This window comes from Spermophilus citellus (genome assembly GCF_964194105.1).
Source record: "Spermophilus citellus genome assembly, chromosome: 2".
Taxonomy (NCBI): Eukaryota; Metazoa; Chordata; class Mammalia; order Rodentia; family Sciuridae; genus Spermophilus; species Spermophilus citellus.
Window position 1 is genome coordinate 227,944,138 of NC_138183.1, and position 14,831 is coordinate 227,958,968.

Sequence of the window (14,831 nt, forward strand, 5' to 3'; positions counted from 1 at the left end):
ATAGAAGAAGGTACTCAATTAAATAGCGACTGCTATCTCTTTCAGACCCAAAAATCTCTCCTGGCCTTTCTCCTTTTGTCTATAGTTCTACCTCTTCTCTCTTCTCTATCTCAGCTAGTTATAATATGTATAATTGCTTAAAAAGCTGGGATTATAGCTCAGTGGTACAGCACTTGCCTGGAATGTACAAGGTTCTGGGTTCAATCCCCAGCACCTCGAAACAAACAAAACCTTTATAATATACACCCTGTTGTGAGGAAACATCAATAAATGTAGTTGCTGGCAACATTTAGAGTATCCAGAAATTCTTATTTTGGTAGTTTCTCACTTTGTTTGGCTTTTTTTTTTTCCTTAGCCAAATATAACCTATGGTTATAAAGAAGTAGTCATATATTACTAGTATAAAAATGTACAAAACTAAAAGCAAGAACGGATAAAGAATTCATGAATAATGAAAAAGGCAAAAATATTAGCATAAAATTTATCAAAGGATTTAGGGAAACATTGTTTAGATAATATTTACAAAACTTCAGGATCAGATAGAAACCATAGTTTGGCCAGGGCTGCCAAGCACTTTATAGCAATAACTATACCCTTCCATTCTTTGTATGTCCTACTTATTCTTCTTACTTGTTTGTGCTTTACAGGTAACTCGGGACCAGATGAAGGTGTTTATACAACAAGAATTTAAGAAAGTTCAGAAAGTGATTGCTGATGAGGAACAGAAGGCTCTTCATCTAGTGGATATCCAGGAGGCAATGGCCACAGCTCATGTAACTGAGATACTGGCAGACATTCAGTCCCATATGGATAGGCTGATGACTCAAATGGCCCAGGCCAAGGAACAACTTGATACCTCTAATGAATCAGCTGAGCCAAAGGCAGAGGTAAATAAAAATGCCCATGATTACTACTAGCAAGAGAATTAGGAGGAATCTGAACACAAATGAAATAATAGCTTGGATAAGGTGTACATGTTTTAACCAATGTGTAAACTAGTGTGGAAATACTCACCACTAGTGCTTGTACCCAGTGACTGGGTTTGGAAAAGAATTTTTATCCATCATGACTTAAAAGAATTACCAGCAGTGGGGCAGATAACAATCCCAGTTAAGGAGAAAAGCCAGAAATCAGAACCAGAGAAAGGATCAGTGACACATCCCAAGTTGTGAAATGAGCCTGTAAATAAAGTCCCTGTAGAGATGAGAACTTGGTTGTAAATGAGAGCAAGTTAGGAAGAAGAGCATGAAGTAGGCCAGAATGAAAGATTTGGACTCACTCTGAGAATAAGTGAAAGAGTGCTTTAAGGTGGATCTTATATGGAATCAGCTGTATACATTGGGGTCATAAATGCTGGGTTGAGTGGCATGGATCTGGCATTGTGGCTCATGCTTGTAGTCTCAGCTACTCAGGATACTGAGGTAGGAGGATCACTTAAGCCCAGGCATTCAAGACAACCTGGGTAACTTAGTGAGACCTTGTCTGAAAATTAGGGGACACACACACACACACACACACACACAAAAAAAAAAAAAGCTGGGCATGATGGTGCATGCCTGTGATACCAGTGACTTGGGATATTGAAGCAGGAGAATCATAAGGTTGAGGCTAGCCTTAACAACTTGATGAGACCTTCAGCAGCTTGGGATGTAGCTCAATGAGTAAACATCCCTGGGTTCATTCCCCAGGACCCTGTCCCCACAAAAAAAAAAAAAAAAAAAAAAAAAAAAAGAAAGAAAATTTTTTTAAAAATGTGGATGAAAGACACAAGGTAAATTTGAATCACCAAACATACTGTATCCATTTATTTTGTAACAGGGTTAAAATGGTCTTAGGCATATTAAGCATTTAGGATCTGTTTTTAGAATATTTCAAGGCAATTTTTTTAAAAAACAAAGTTTATATTTCAGCCTCTAGGGAAAAGCTAGTGTTCTTCAGATTTCATAGTGTTAAGGTGAAGCTTTGGGTCAAATATATACCAAATAGATTGAGGGTAACTTCTTCCAGAGGAAGAAAACCTAGGAGAGTCCTGTGGGCATTCCAGGACTGCTGCTGACTCAGTGAGCTCATCCTTTACTGTGAGTTTTTCGTTTTGTTTGTTTGTTTGTTTTTAGAGAGAGAGAGAGAGAAAAATTTTAAAAAATATTTATTTTTTAGTTTTCAGCGGGCACAACATCTTTGTTTGTATGTGGTGCTGAGGATCAAACCTGGGCTGCACGCATGCCAGGCGAGCGTGCTACCGCTGAGCCATATCCCCAGCCCAATGAGTTTTGCGTTTGTGCAAGAGAACCTGGCCTCAGAATAAACCAGTGAATGGAAGAGTTAAGATGTAATCCAGGTTGCAGGTATTATCCAACCTGACAGAAAATAGGAGAGACAATTGGACCATTATTTGGTCACCTATCCAAGGCTCTTGATTAATTTTCATCAGTATATGAAAAGGGTATTTCTTCTTATTTTAATTTCATCCTCCCTAGAATTAAGAAAGCATGTCACTAAATAAATTTCTAGATAGACAAAAGTACTTTATAGTCATCATTTCCTTTAACTCTACTATCAGCATTTAATTAACTCCATTTGACAGATGGTATATTGAGATGCAGAGAACTGTGGAGAGTCTGACCCAATGTTATCTAGTGAATAAAAAATAGAGCCAGGATTCAGTTAAGTTTGTCCTATTCCAGCACCTGTGATTTCTCCCTAGAATGTTTTGGATGCTAGGTGTGTTTTTGTTGCTATGACAAAAATACCTGGCCAGAACAGCTTAGAGGAGAAAAAGGTTATTTTGAGCTTATAGTTCAGAGATTCATTTCACGAGCAGCTGACTCTATCACTCTGCGTGAGGCAAAGCACCTTGGCAAAAGGCATGGTGGAGAAAAGCTGCTCACCTCATAGTATCCAGGAAACAGAGACTCCAGTGATCCACTTCCTTTAGCCATGTTCCACCTGCCTACAGTTATTACCCAGTACAGTAGCCCTTTCAAATTACTAATCCACTGATTAGGTTATGGCTCTCATAATTTAATCCATTTACCTCCTGCATTAACACAGGGGCTTTGGGGGGACACCTCATATCCCAGCCATATGATTCTGCCCTAGCATCCAAAATCTCATGTACATCTCAGTGCAAAACAAGTTACCCTATATTAATGAGTTGGTGGTGCTTCTTTTCTTCAAGAGTCTATATCCATAAGTCCCTATAGTCTTAACAGTTCCAGCCTTCAAGATTCCTTCTCCAAGAGTTCCCATAGTCTTAACAGCTCATTCCTTGCCCCAAAATCCAAGTCCAAAGTGTCTTCTGAGACTCAAGGCAAATTCTTGGCTTTGAGCCCCTATAAAGATCAAAAGCAAGTTACATGTCAGAATGAACCCAACTTCTATGTATAACTACAAAGCTCTAATTTAAAAAGGGAAAGAAAAAAAAAAGCAAGTTACATGTATCTAGTATGTAATGTCACAGAATAAACACTAAGCATCCCATTTGTATCTGTGGAAAAACTAGAATTCAGTGTTCTTGCATGCCTAAGACACTGTACCATGTAGAGGTGATCATTTTGTATCTTAATAAATAAAAAAGTTCAACAGATTTAACTTAAGAGATCAATAGTTTATCATTGTCTCAAATTGGACCCTTATTTTTATTCTGTGTGTTGATTAGATCGTTCCTTCAAAATTAAAGATTTATTCTGTGTGATGATTAGATCATTCCTTCAAAATTAAAAATTGGATTTTGTGACATCCCCTTCACTTAGTTTCATTTCAGATAATGATTTTAGCCCATCTCACCATCATCTGTCCTTTAAGAACCTCAACTGACAGAATTACTCTTAGGAATGCAGGAGCTGGTAAGACTTAAAGATCAGGCTGTGACAAAATAAGCTATTAAAAATAAGAAGTAGCATTCAGCTGGCTAGAGCTGTTAGATAATCTAATAGCTTCTTGTTCCAATAAATCTGATACCTTACTGGTTAGAGCAAATATCTAGTACCTTTATTCAACAGAGAAATTCTTTTCTTCCCTTTGCATAGTATGGTATTTAAAAAAATAATCATCTGCATTTTGAATTTAACCAAAAGATTCTTCTCAGCATTTTGTTCTTCTCCAGCATACAGCAAAGTTTAAAGGATTTTATGGATTATACCCATATACCAACAATCTAGATTCTAATCCATTAACATTTTGCCAATCTTGGTTCATTGCGTTTCTAGCCAACTTTTCAACCTTCCACTCATCAGTCCTTTTTATTTTTAGTTGTAAAGCAAAATAGAACTTCTGGTTCTGAAGAACTATGAACACATTCCATTTTACTTCTTGTACTAATTGTAGCAAAAGTCCTTATCAAAAGTCACCTACCAGAAGACTTTCAAGGTGGAGAAAGATGGCATAATGACTGGGAAACTTGGGATTCAAGGAATGGCAAGGCAGTGAATTACTTTGGGCTTTTCCTTGATTCTTATGTGTCCTGTCCTGAGTACTCCACAAACTGGAAGCATTAATGCTAAAGACAGAAAGCAAATTCCCAAGAAAAGCCAGCTCTCTCTAACCAAAGGACTGGGAAAAGGGAGGTCTAGTTGTAGAGAAACACTTTCGATCATACGTGCTTATTCTGGAGATATTATGGGCATTTTTGTCTTTTGTACAGTTTTTAAAAGAGAACTGAACTACATGAAATGATACTAGAAAAAAGTTGTTTCAGATGGGGGCATCATTTAAAATGATATATGTATAGCTTAAGCATTTGTTTTAAACTATGTATACTTTAAAAATTCTGAGTCAAGGCTTTTTTGAAAATATGATTTTGCTAACTGGAGTTAATTGTAATGTTTCTGGTATAAATCACATCCATACTGTACGATCTAAAATGTTCGATTTTATACTCTTTATACCGGAAGGTATACTGTTGAAAGCAAGCTGAATGCAAAATCTTAGGTTTTTAAAAATTATTCTTGCATTTTGCATTCATCATCTACAATCAGAACTGCCACTAATTTTTTTTAAAGAGAGAGAGAGAGAGAGAGAGAGAAAGAGAGAATTTTTTAATATTTATTTTTAAAATTTTTTGGTGGGCACAACATCTTTGTTTGTATGTGGTGCTGAGGATCGAACCCGGGCCGCACACATGCCAGGTGAGCACGCTACCGCTTGAGCCACATCCCCAGCCCAGAACTGCCACTAATTTTTAATTCCTCTATTGAAGCATTCAAATTTTCATGAAAACAACTTGTAGAAGCAACAGTTGTCACTCTTGTACTCATTGTTTTGTTAATTAATTAAATGTGTCATTATAATTACTAGCTCAGCTGAATAAGCAGGTTTGGGATTAAGTTTGTTTGCCTTGATGAGGTAGAAATGGAAGGTTACATTAGAGGGTGGCCTGCCGACCAAGAGCATTGAGGATGTTTTAAGAAGGAATTTGGGAACATGGCTTAATATAACAAGTCCTTTAAATGGAAGTTAAACAGATTATCATTCCTAATATTTTTGAAACCAGAGTGAACTCATAATAGCAGTAGAAATTAATCTTAAAACCAACAGTTTCTTGCCCCTTCTCCTTTTCCTGAGTAAATATTTATTATGTGTCTTGTTCTGTTATTAGGTGCAGTGAATTCTCAGGAAGTTGAAATCCAAAGAGGGAAACACTTTATGATGCTGTCACTGTTGGTTTTCTTTTCTAAGTACTAACCTAGAGGATGAACTATACAGATACGAAGGACAGAGGAGGATTATGTGACTCAAGCGATTAGTGAGGAAGTTTCTGAGTAAGAATTGATCTTACAGGATGGCTAGGATAACTAGACTTTCAGAACAGAGATGTACATTTTGAATAGCAGGAACAACATGTGCTCATCTTTGCTAGCAAGTTAGCAGGCATTTGAATGTCTGCTGCCCTATTCGAAATGGCCCTATATTTCATGTGTGTGTGTTCTTTCACTCATTTATCCATCCCTTCATTGGTAAAAAAATCTCATTCTGGCCTTCCTCATGCTTTGCAATAGTGAACATTATTTCTGAAAAGAAGTATGCATCTATAAGCAGAAGAAATGAATGAACCAACAACTAGATATTATTATGTCCTATGTCCTCTGTTCTTTCCCACTCTCCCTGTGAAATGTTATTAATAATTCAGAGAAAGTACAATAACAGCTACCATTTGTTGAATACTTAAAATGTGGCAGTCTCATATTTATAGTTTTACACAGGTTTTCTCATTTATTTTAATCCATATACTGACCCTTGGTAAGTATTAGAATCTCCATGTGCAGATGAGGAAAGCATAAGTTAAGTAAATTGATAAAAGCTTAACTATTGAAATTAATTTGAGAACATGTTTTTATAATTCCAGTTTCTTAACCCTGGCATCAAGATGTGAAATTGTGAGAAGGAAAAAATTTAGATTTTTTTTCATAAGTTATGTTTCAACATCCTAAGAGCTGAGTGCAGTGGTGCATACCTGAAATTTCAGCAACTTAGGAAGCGGAGGCAGGAGGATTGCAAGTTGAAGGAAAGCCTTAGCAACTTAGGTTGACCATATCTTTAAAATTAAAAAAAAAAAAAAAGGACTGAGGATGTTCCTCAGTTGTAAAGTGGTCCCTGGGTTCAATCCCCAATACCAGAAAAATAAGTAATTAAAACTAAAAATAAGTAATTAAAGATAATTTAAAAAATGTGTTGAGATTTAATTGTCATAGATTGTTTTGTCACTCATAAGAAATTTAAATTATATGACACTTTTCTTGATGTATTACAGTTTTTATGGGATATACCAATGCATTAAAATACAAAGAAAGTTTTCATTGTCCTTTTATTTGGCCCTCCACCACTCACCCCACTTTCCTCTCATTGTGAATACAGATGATTACCACCCCTAATATTTTAAATCCATAATACTCTGATATTGCCTGGTGTGGTGGCAACTTGTTACTTGGGAGCCAAGGCAGAAGATTCACCATTTCAAAGCCAGCCTCAGCAGCTTAATGAGTCCCTAAGCAACTTAGTGAGACCCTGTCTCAAAATAAAAAATAAAAAGGCTGGGGATGTGGCTCAGTTGCCCTTATTTAACCTCCAGTGGGTAGTCTGATTAAACACAGCATTCTGGCTACAGCTGTCCTTTATAGGCTTGCACCTATCTTGGTAGTCTCCTTTTATGTCAGTTATACTCTCAAACTTACCCCCACTACCCCTTATTCTTAAGTTACACAGAACTCAAAATTTTTTTAACTGTATATTTATTTATTCGTGTGTGTGTGTGTGTGTGTGTGTGTGTGTGTGTGTGTGTGTATTTGAAACACCTTTGCTCTTGCTAGTCCAATGTTCTTCCCATCTTTCTCTGTTGTCAGCCTGGGAAAATTCTACTTACCTCTTAAGTGGCAATACATGTGTCATTTTCCCTGTGAAGTCTTCTCTTGGAGAGGCAATGTTTATTACTTTACTTTTGACTCTTAAAGCATTGTGTTTATGTCTTTTTAAGAGCCCCTAACATTTAATTCATTTTCTGTTTCCCTTTCTGCTGATTGGAAGCTTCTAGAAGGTTGGATCATTATGGGTTATTTATCTTTTATTCTTAGCACCTACATACAGTTAATTTTAAATAAATCATACTGAATTGCTACTGATATTCATAAATAACCTTTATAAAGTATATCCTTTGTCTCAGGCACTATGCTTAATAATTCTAGTCATTATTTAATCCTTGTACTCACCTTGTGATTCAGAGATAGTTATTGCCCCGTTTTACAAATTCGAAAATTGAAGAGAGGCAAACTACAGTAACACAACAAGCAAGTGATGAACTCAAAATTTGGACCCAGGGCATCTGGCTCTAGTTCATTGTCTTTAGGAATCCTTCATTTTCATTTATTCATTCTCTGAGAAGTATGCCAGAAGATACATTCTCTATTGAGACCATTACTGAATGACTAAAGAAGAGATATAAAAGATATTCTGTCACCAAAATAAGCGAGCTCTCTCGAGAAATGCTTAAGAATCATTTGAACGATCTCATTTGGTCATAAAGACCCAAAGGAAGCAGCTGTGATTCTTGAGAGAATAATAAACATTTTTGCAAAAGAGTGAACAAGAAAAAGAAAGCTATTTTTTGGCTAAAGTTTGATATGGTTCATCAAATGCCAGAACTACTGTCTTACAGAGAAGACCAAAGTCTAGATTAATTCATTATCTTGCCCAAGGATGCATAGTTAATACGTTTCAGAGCTCAGACTAGAATTAGAATCCCAATTTCCTGAGTCCCACTTCTGTATCTTTTCTACCTTAGCATCCTATATATTAGAGTTTCTATGTTCATGTTTGGATAAAAAATGCTAGACCAAGGCAGAAATAAAGTCTTTGAAGGAAACAGCTTGATGCTTTTGGAGCTGGTCAGCTTTTGCCTATGACCTGCTGCTATTTTGAGGCTCTCTGTTTGCTCAGAATCAAATATTACTGGTCATACAAATAAAAAGGCGAGGCCATTATTTAGGCCTCCTAGGTCTATGCATTCATCTCTCTGCTTGCAAGAGCAAATTATCAGTTGATTTCTGCTGGGCAGTTTTAATATAGGATCACATTAGTTCTTATCTTAGACCTTGGACATCTGTTGGTTTGTCTTTGTTACAATAAATGCACAATGTTTGCTTTCAGGTTGGGAAAAGAAAATCTAAATTGGTCTCTCCCAATAATGATTTCTAATACTTATTCTTTCTCTTATCTTTCAGGGTGACGAGGAAGGACCCAGGTAAGATCACATTACTGTTGCTGTCTATTCTCAGAATTCAAGTAGAGTGATATTTGTGGCCATTTAATGCCCCATGAAATATGGACAGCCAAGGAATGGCACAGAAAAGGGATCTCCATCTTCAGCCAGGGCTTTGAAGACCTTATTTTGTAAGACTCCTATCTCTCTCCCCATCTGTGTCATTTCCTGCCTGTAACCTTCAGATAAAGGTAGATTCAAAAGTATGTGATTACAGTGACTTTCCTTTATTCTCTAGCACATTCAGAATATCTTTTAAGAGCAGACACTACATTTGAATGGTTAGGTGGATCCACTTAATAAACTTTTGCTTGTTCTTTTTTGATTGGAATTTCTTTTTTGATTGTAATTGGATTGTTTTATTCTTTAAAATTCTTTATTCTAATAAAGAATACTGAATCTATAGCCAGTATTCTTTATTTCTGAACTATAACAATTTTATATCTTACCCAAGTCTCTGAATTCTAGGACACAGGTGTAAAAACTTTGTTTAGGAAAAAAAAAAATGCCATTGTTATTTCTGTATCCACAGTTGGATAAAATTTAAAAGTAGATTTCATGATTGCCTCAGCCTTGCAGTAAACCTGGATGTTAGTTTACTTACCTTTTCTGTCATGTAAACAAACTAGGAAGTGCTACAGCTGTGCCATCAACACAATCTAGGGGTATTTGTACCACGTAAAATCACATAGGCTCAAGGACTTTTAAGGTTGGGAGCAGAAAGGTCATCTAGCTACTGCCATTTAAACTATTTTTAGCAGAAATACCCTTTTTAAGTAAGACCTCAAGTTGTAGAACTATTTTTCTCTATTTAAAGTTAGGGCCACATCCATTAGTGAATCTTCTTTCTTCATCTCAGTAGACCCTGAGGGACTTTTGCAGAGACCAAGGTTCCTCAGAACTCAGTTTGAAAATCACGTAGTTCAGTTCCCTCATTAAGAGAAGCTAAGCGAGTTGTCCAAGATTAACTGATGTTAGCAAGGATATGACTTTTTAGTTTTATTTCAAACCAACAAATTCAATTCTTTATCTCTTTCTCTTTTTTTCTTCTTCCTCCTCACGTCCTAAATCCTTTCTTAAAGTTATGAATGTTATCCTACATCTGCATTTCCTGGTGCTTCCTTCCATTGGAAACTCTGGTTCTCAACCTCCACTCTAGAACTGCAAGAAACTATCTAGTGTCTTATCTGCTGTAGCTAAAGCCACAGGCACCCTGCTTTAAACCTACAGAGCCTCAGGGAGTCCCTTCTGTCTTCCAGCTATCCTAAGGAACATGTTCCTTCCGTGTTGTGGTTTCCTCACCTCCCTTCTGTTTATCAATTTAAAATATATTTGTGACCTTGTTATGGTCCAGGCCCTGTGGACATATAAGGCAGATCCCTATTTATGTGGATCCAGAGTCCAGACAGGTGAGCATATAACAAGCGCTTACACTGACAGGGAAATGATAAAGAAAGTATAGGCTACTTGAGGAATGGCTCCTGGTCAATCTTGGAGGAAAAGGGGAAGCTTACCAGACATAAACAGAGGTCTGAATGATGAGAAAGCAGGCAAAGAAGGAGCATGGATCAGTTGTAGATAGAGAAAAACTTGTATAAAATTTACAGACAAGGGAATAGAAGAAAGAAAGCAGAGCCCAGATCATTTAGGACTTCAGGATAAAGCCGGGTATTGGGCTTTATCCTGAAGTCAGTAGAAAGCCACTAAAGAATTTTTAAAACAAAAATTAACTTGAGCAGGTTTGCATTTTAGAAGTCTACATTTCCTCCAGAATGGAAAACGAATTGGAGGTGGGTCAGGTACCTAGGAGACTGGTGTAGACTAGGTGTCTTAATTTAACATTTTGTGTTCTATAGCAATTTACCTAAGGCTAAGTACTTTATAAAGAAAAAATCTCAAGTTCTGGAGATTTAAGGACTTGGCATCATCATCTGATTGGCTCTGGTGAGGGCCTCATAGTAGATGGCATCACAATGGTGGGAGCATGTGTAGAAGAGAGATTCAGGGGAGGTGCCAAGCTCCTTTATAACAACCTATTTTCTGGGTACATATCTAGCTCCATAAGGCCTGCATTAATTTCTTCTAAGGGTGTGCCCCTGTAACCTAATCTTCCTTCATTAGGCCCTCCCCCTTAATGTTTATACCACTTGTCAACATCACCACGCTGGGGACCAAGTGTCCACCCCGTGAACCATTGGAGGACTAATTACATCCAAACCACATCATTAAGCTACCAATGATGGGAACCTAAATCAGTATCTCTTCTGGTTATTGACAAGGTTTTTTACCATTTTGCATAGATGTTTGATTCTTCTTGGCATTTCACCTCTTCTATTTTCAAGATTAGCTCTACCTCCTATTTTTTTTTTGGGGGGGGTACCAGAGGCACTTAACCACTGAGTCACATCCCAGCCCTTTTTACTTTTTGTTTTGAGGTAGGATTTCACTGAATTGCTTAGGGTCTTGCTATGTTGTTGAGGCTGGTTTTAAACTTGTGATCCTTCTGCCTCAGTCTCCCAAGCCACTGATATTGAAGGCGTCTACCTCTGTGTCCCGAATAGCTCTAGCTCCTTAAAATCTAGAAATCCAGGCCAAACATAGCTCTACATCTTCTTTCCCCAGAAAGAGAGTTTAAACAAGACCACAATAGAGAAAATACTTTAGCAGAGGTAATGTACAGGCTCCACAGGATGCAAATAGCATTTTTGTTATGAGAGAACTTTCTTAGGCTGAACACATTCATCTTTCTGGCCACATTGATTAAAAGAATACAAGGACCTTAAGAAGAGACTAACTCTCTTCAAAGATACTATTTAGTATGAAGTACTGACTCTGGAGTTTAATTGTAGATACCTTCGTGCCATTTTGACAAGGCAGTGGTGAGCCAGAGAGTTTTATTACTGGCAACCAAAATGTCAAGCTGTCTTCCTTGAGCTGGGCTGCCATGGATGTCAGCAGGTTTCTCCTGGACTGGGACTTGACAAAACCCTTTTAGGGTTTTGGTACATTGAGCTCTTAAAGAGCATGTTCCAGTTTACCAGAAAGAGGGAAGAGGAGTCAAATTTATACTTGTTGGTTCCATTCAGTTTATTTGTATTAACTATCATTTGGCTCAATTTATACCAATTAGCACTTCAGGGCAGATTGCCTTTCATATGAAATTTCTCATTTATGATATGTACTTTACCATTTCAAAAAGACAAAATTTTGTTCTAGCAACTTCTGTATTACTGACAGTTGATGCATAAGGGTAGCAGATAAGAAATGTGGGTCTCTCTTCACAGAAGATGGATGAGGAATGACTCTGGAGACCTTGAGTTCAAATTCTGCTTGGATTAGTATGCCTACTAGTATGCCTACTAGTATGCCCATTAGTATGCCTAGTGTGTCCTTTGCTGACATTATTTCCACCTCTTCTTAATCTCTACAGAGTAGAAGGAAAAATAGATTTCAGTCAGTCTTCAATCAGTGGAAGGAACAAAGGAATATTCCTGTCCTATGGAAATATATTTTCCTATAATAGATCTTCCTCCATTTCTGCCAGCTGGAGTCTCCTTGCCTTCTTTTGACTTCCTGAGCTATTTGATATGAGGCGAACAGATACTGGGCTTTTGGTCATGTCTGTTCCTGGCCCTGAGCATTATTGTATAGCTGTCCTGTTAATTAACAATTATTATCGTCATCACCATCATCATCATTTTAGCCACTACTTATTGAAAGTTTATTAAGTCTAAAGTACTTTTGTATATTCTCATTTAATCCTCATGTAAGGTTTATGATGCAGTTAACCCACTTGTCAAATTTGTAAATGCTTGGAGAGATTAACTTGCCCTACTTCATAAGACCAGTAAGTAGCCAGAGGCAAGACCTGAATTAGTCTGGTTTCAGGGCTCATACGCTCTACCACTCTTTAGACTATCTCCAAGAGACCAACACACTTCTCTCTGACCCTGTATGAAAGCCAAGAGGATTCACACACAGTACTCAGAGGATCACTTTGGTCTGGTTCCTTTAATCTGTGAGTTTTTAACTTGTTCTGACATTGAATTGCTGTGGCTTCTTGTTTTTACAAGCGACTTCTCTCCTTATCCTCTACCATTATACAGATGTATTTCTTTATCTCATCCTCACATAATATCCTCTGAGCTTCAGCAGCAAAAGAGGTCCTCTCTGTGGAGCAGCTAACCAAGCTTTCCTTTGACCCCATAGAACAGCTGCTGCCTGTTGCTCTTCATGTGATAATTTACTCTTCAAATCCATGACATACACTCCTGTAGCTGGCAAAGATTTTCGGAGGGCTTGGAGGAGCAAAAGTCCTAATATGTAGAACATGGATATTAACTGCAGTGGAGTCATCTCGATAATAGGGTGTCTTTGAAGCCCAGAGTGATTTTTTTTCCCTCAAGCAAAAAAGCAATTTACACTTTGGCAGCAATTTTTTGTCTTCTCTATGCTATTATGGGAGATCTTGTGTTCGCTCCCTCTACAGATTGGATCCTTCCCTGCTCCAGCCAGAGCCTGCTGAGAAGTAATATATATTGGAGGAGAAGGGTGGCAGTATGATCTGCTGGTGGGAAAACAGTTGTGCAGAGGAAGGAAATCAGAGGGAAAGACCCTTAAACTCTTGTGCTCAGAGGAGAATGAGGAAGATCAGGATTAAATTTTGATTTGCTATTGAGATTTTCTATGATTTTTTTTTAAAACTAAGAGGAAAATGGCTTTTTAATAGTAACAGCCATTCTTGGAACTTCTGTAGAATTTTTCATCTTCAAAGTTGGCTGTTATTCAGGCAAAATCTCCTGCTGAGATCAGTATGAATGTTGACCCATGCTGATTCTGTGATCCAACAGGAAATGTATTCTGAAGAAGTAAGAGCCAGAGGAGTCAGCAAACCTGGCTTCTATTCTTGATTCTGCCACTGACTGACTGACTGACTAACTGTGTGACCTTAGGCAAGTCATTTAATTTTCATGTAAATTTAGCCTCATTCTCCCCACTCCCATTTCTTCCTCATTTGGGGGATATAATTGTGATAAGGAACACAAGTCTTGCATCAGATATGAAGTGGAAGAAATCTGCTTTTAGATGAGATAATTTGGTAGATTTTTAATCTCAATTTTGTTTCTTGAAAAAATTATCTTGAGGCTGTATGCTAGATACTCTTTCCCTGCCCCAAATGAATGACCTTATGTTCTTGAATATACATTTCTCTTTTTGACTATCTAGAGGTTATAGAAATACAATAGAATTGAGTCAGTGGTCCCCTTAAATTTCTGTTGTCTTACTGCAAACTTATGGTTTAGTTGTTTAACATCATCTTCATTTCAGAATCCCTATCTGGAAGCCAAAGAAAATGACTCTATTATTGATGACATGAAATATAACTTGCAGGGCTGCATTTTATGCAGAGTGAGGTTCCAACACCTAAGTTTGTTGATGTCAAATGCAAGCCTCCTTGTTAAAGTATTTGATATTTAGAAATTTGCCTTTATATTGTGCATGTTGGTTTATTAACCAGAAAATCTATTCGCAGCTAGAAAATTCAACCTAGGTGCCTCTGATTTACTACATTTGCCTTCAAATAGAAATGTTATCTAGGAGAAGCCTGTACTCTACCATACATCTGCCTGCCCTTTTCTGGTTCCATAATTCTAAGGAGAAGGCCCAGTAGAAAGGGTCCTAGGTGTTACTTTACATTTTTGCACCTACACAGTTCAACTTTTATTTGCCATCCAGTACAGTAGTTACCATGATTGGCAGGTTAATCTTGTTTATATATTTGACCTCAGAGCTCATCAAGATAATACTTTCCAGTAGGAGCTCTATTCCCTAACCTCTTAGACTGAAAAGACTTTATTAATTTGTGTAGCAAACATCTTTGTGTGCCAGTCCCACTACTATGCCTCAGGGACATGAGGATGACTAAGGCCTATTTTGTTCCTACATTTAAAGATCTCAAAGTCTAGGTTGAAGAGAGAAGTTTAATTTTAATTTTATATTTACATATAGGATAATCATTATTGTCATAATTACTAGAAAGAAGCATTTATGGAATACCAGCTATATGAGAGGAAATATTTTA

At 37.2% G+C, this 14,831-nt stretch overlaps 1 protein-coding gene across 1 annotated transcript in view; it reads left to right on the forward strand.

Annotated features, from left to right (window-relative positions):
* TRIM44 (tripartite motif containing 44) overlaps positions 1 to 14,831 on the forward strand; it is a 112,160-nt gene that overhangs the window by 47,845 nt on the left and 49,484 nt on the right. Inside the window, exons 3-4 of the mRNA XM_081273184.1 lie at positions 648 to 887; positions 8,712 to 8,731. Of these exons, the coding sequence (XP_081129310.1) occupies positions 648 to 887; positions 8,712 to 8,731 (260 nt within the window). The remainder of the gene's footprint in view (positions 1 to 647; positions 888 to 8,711; positions 8,732 to 14,831) is intronic.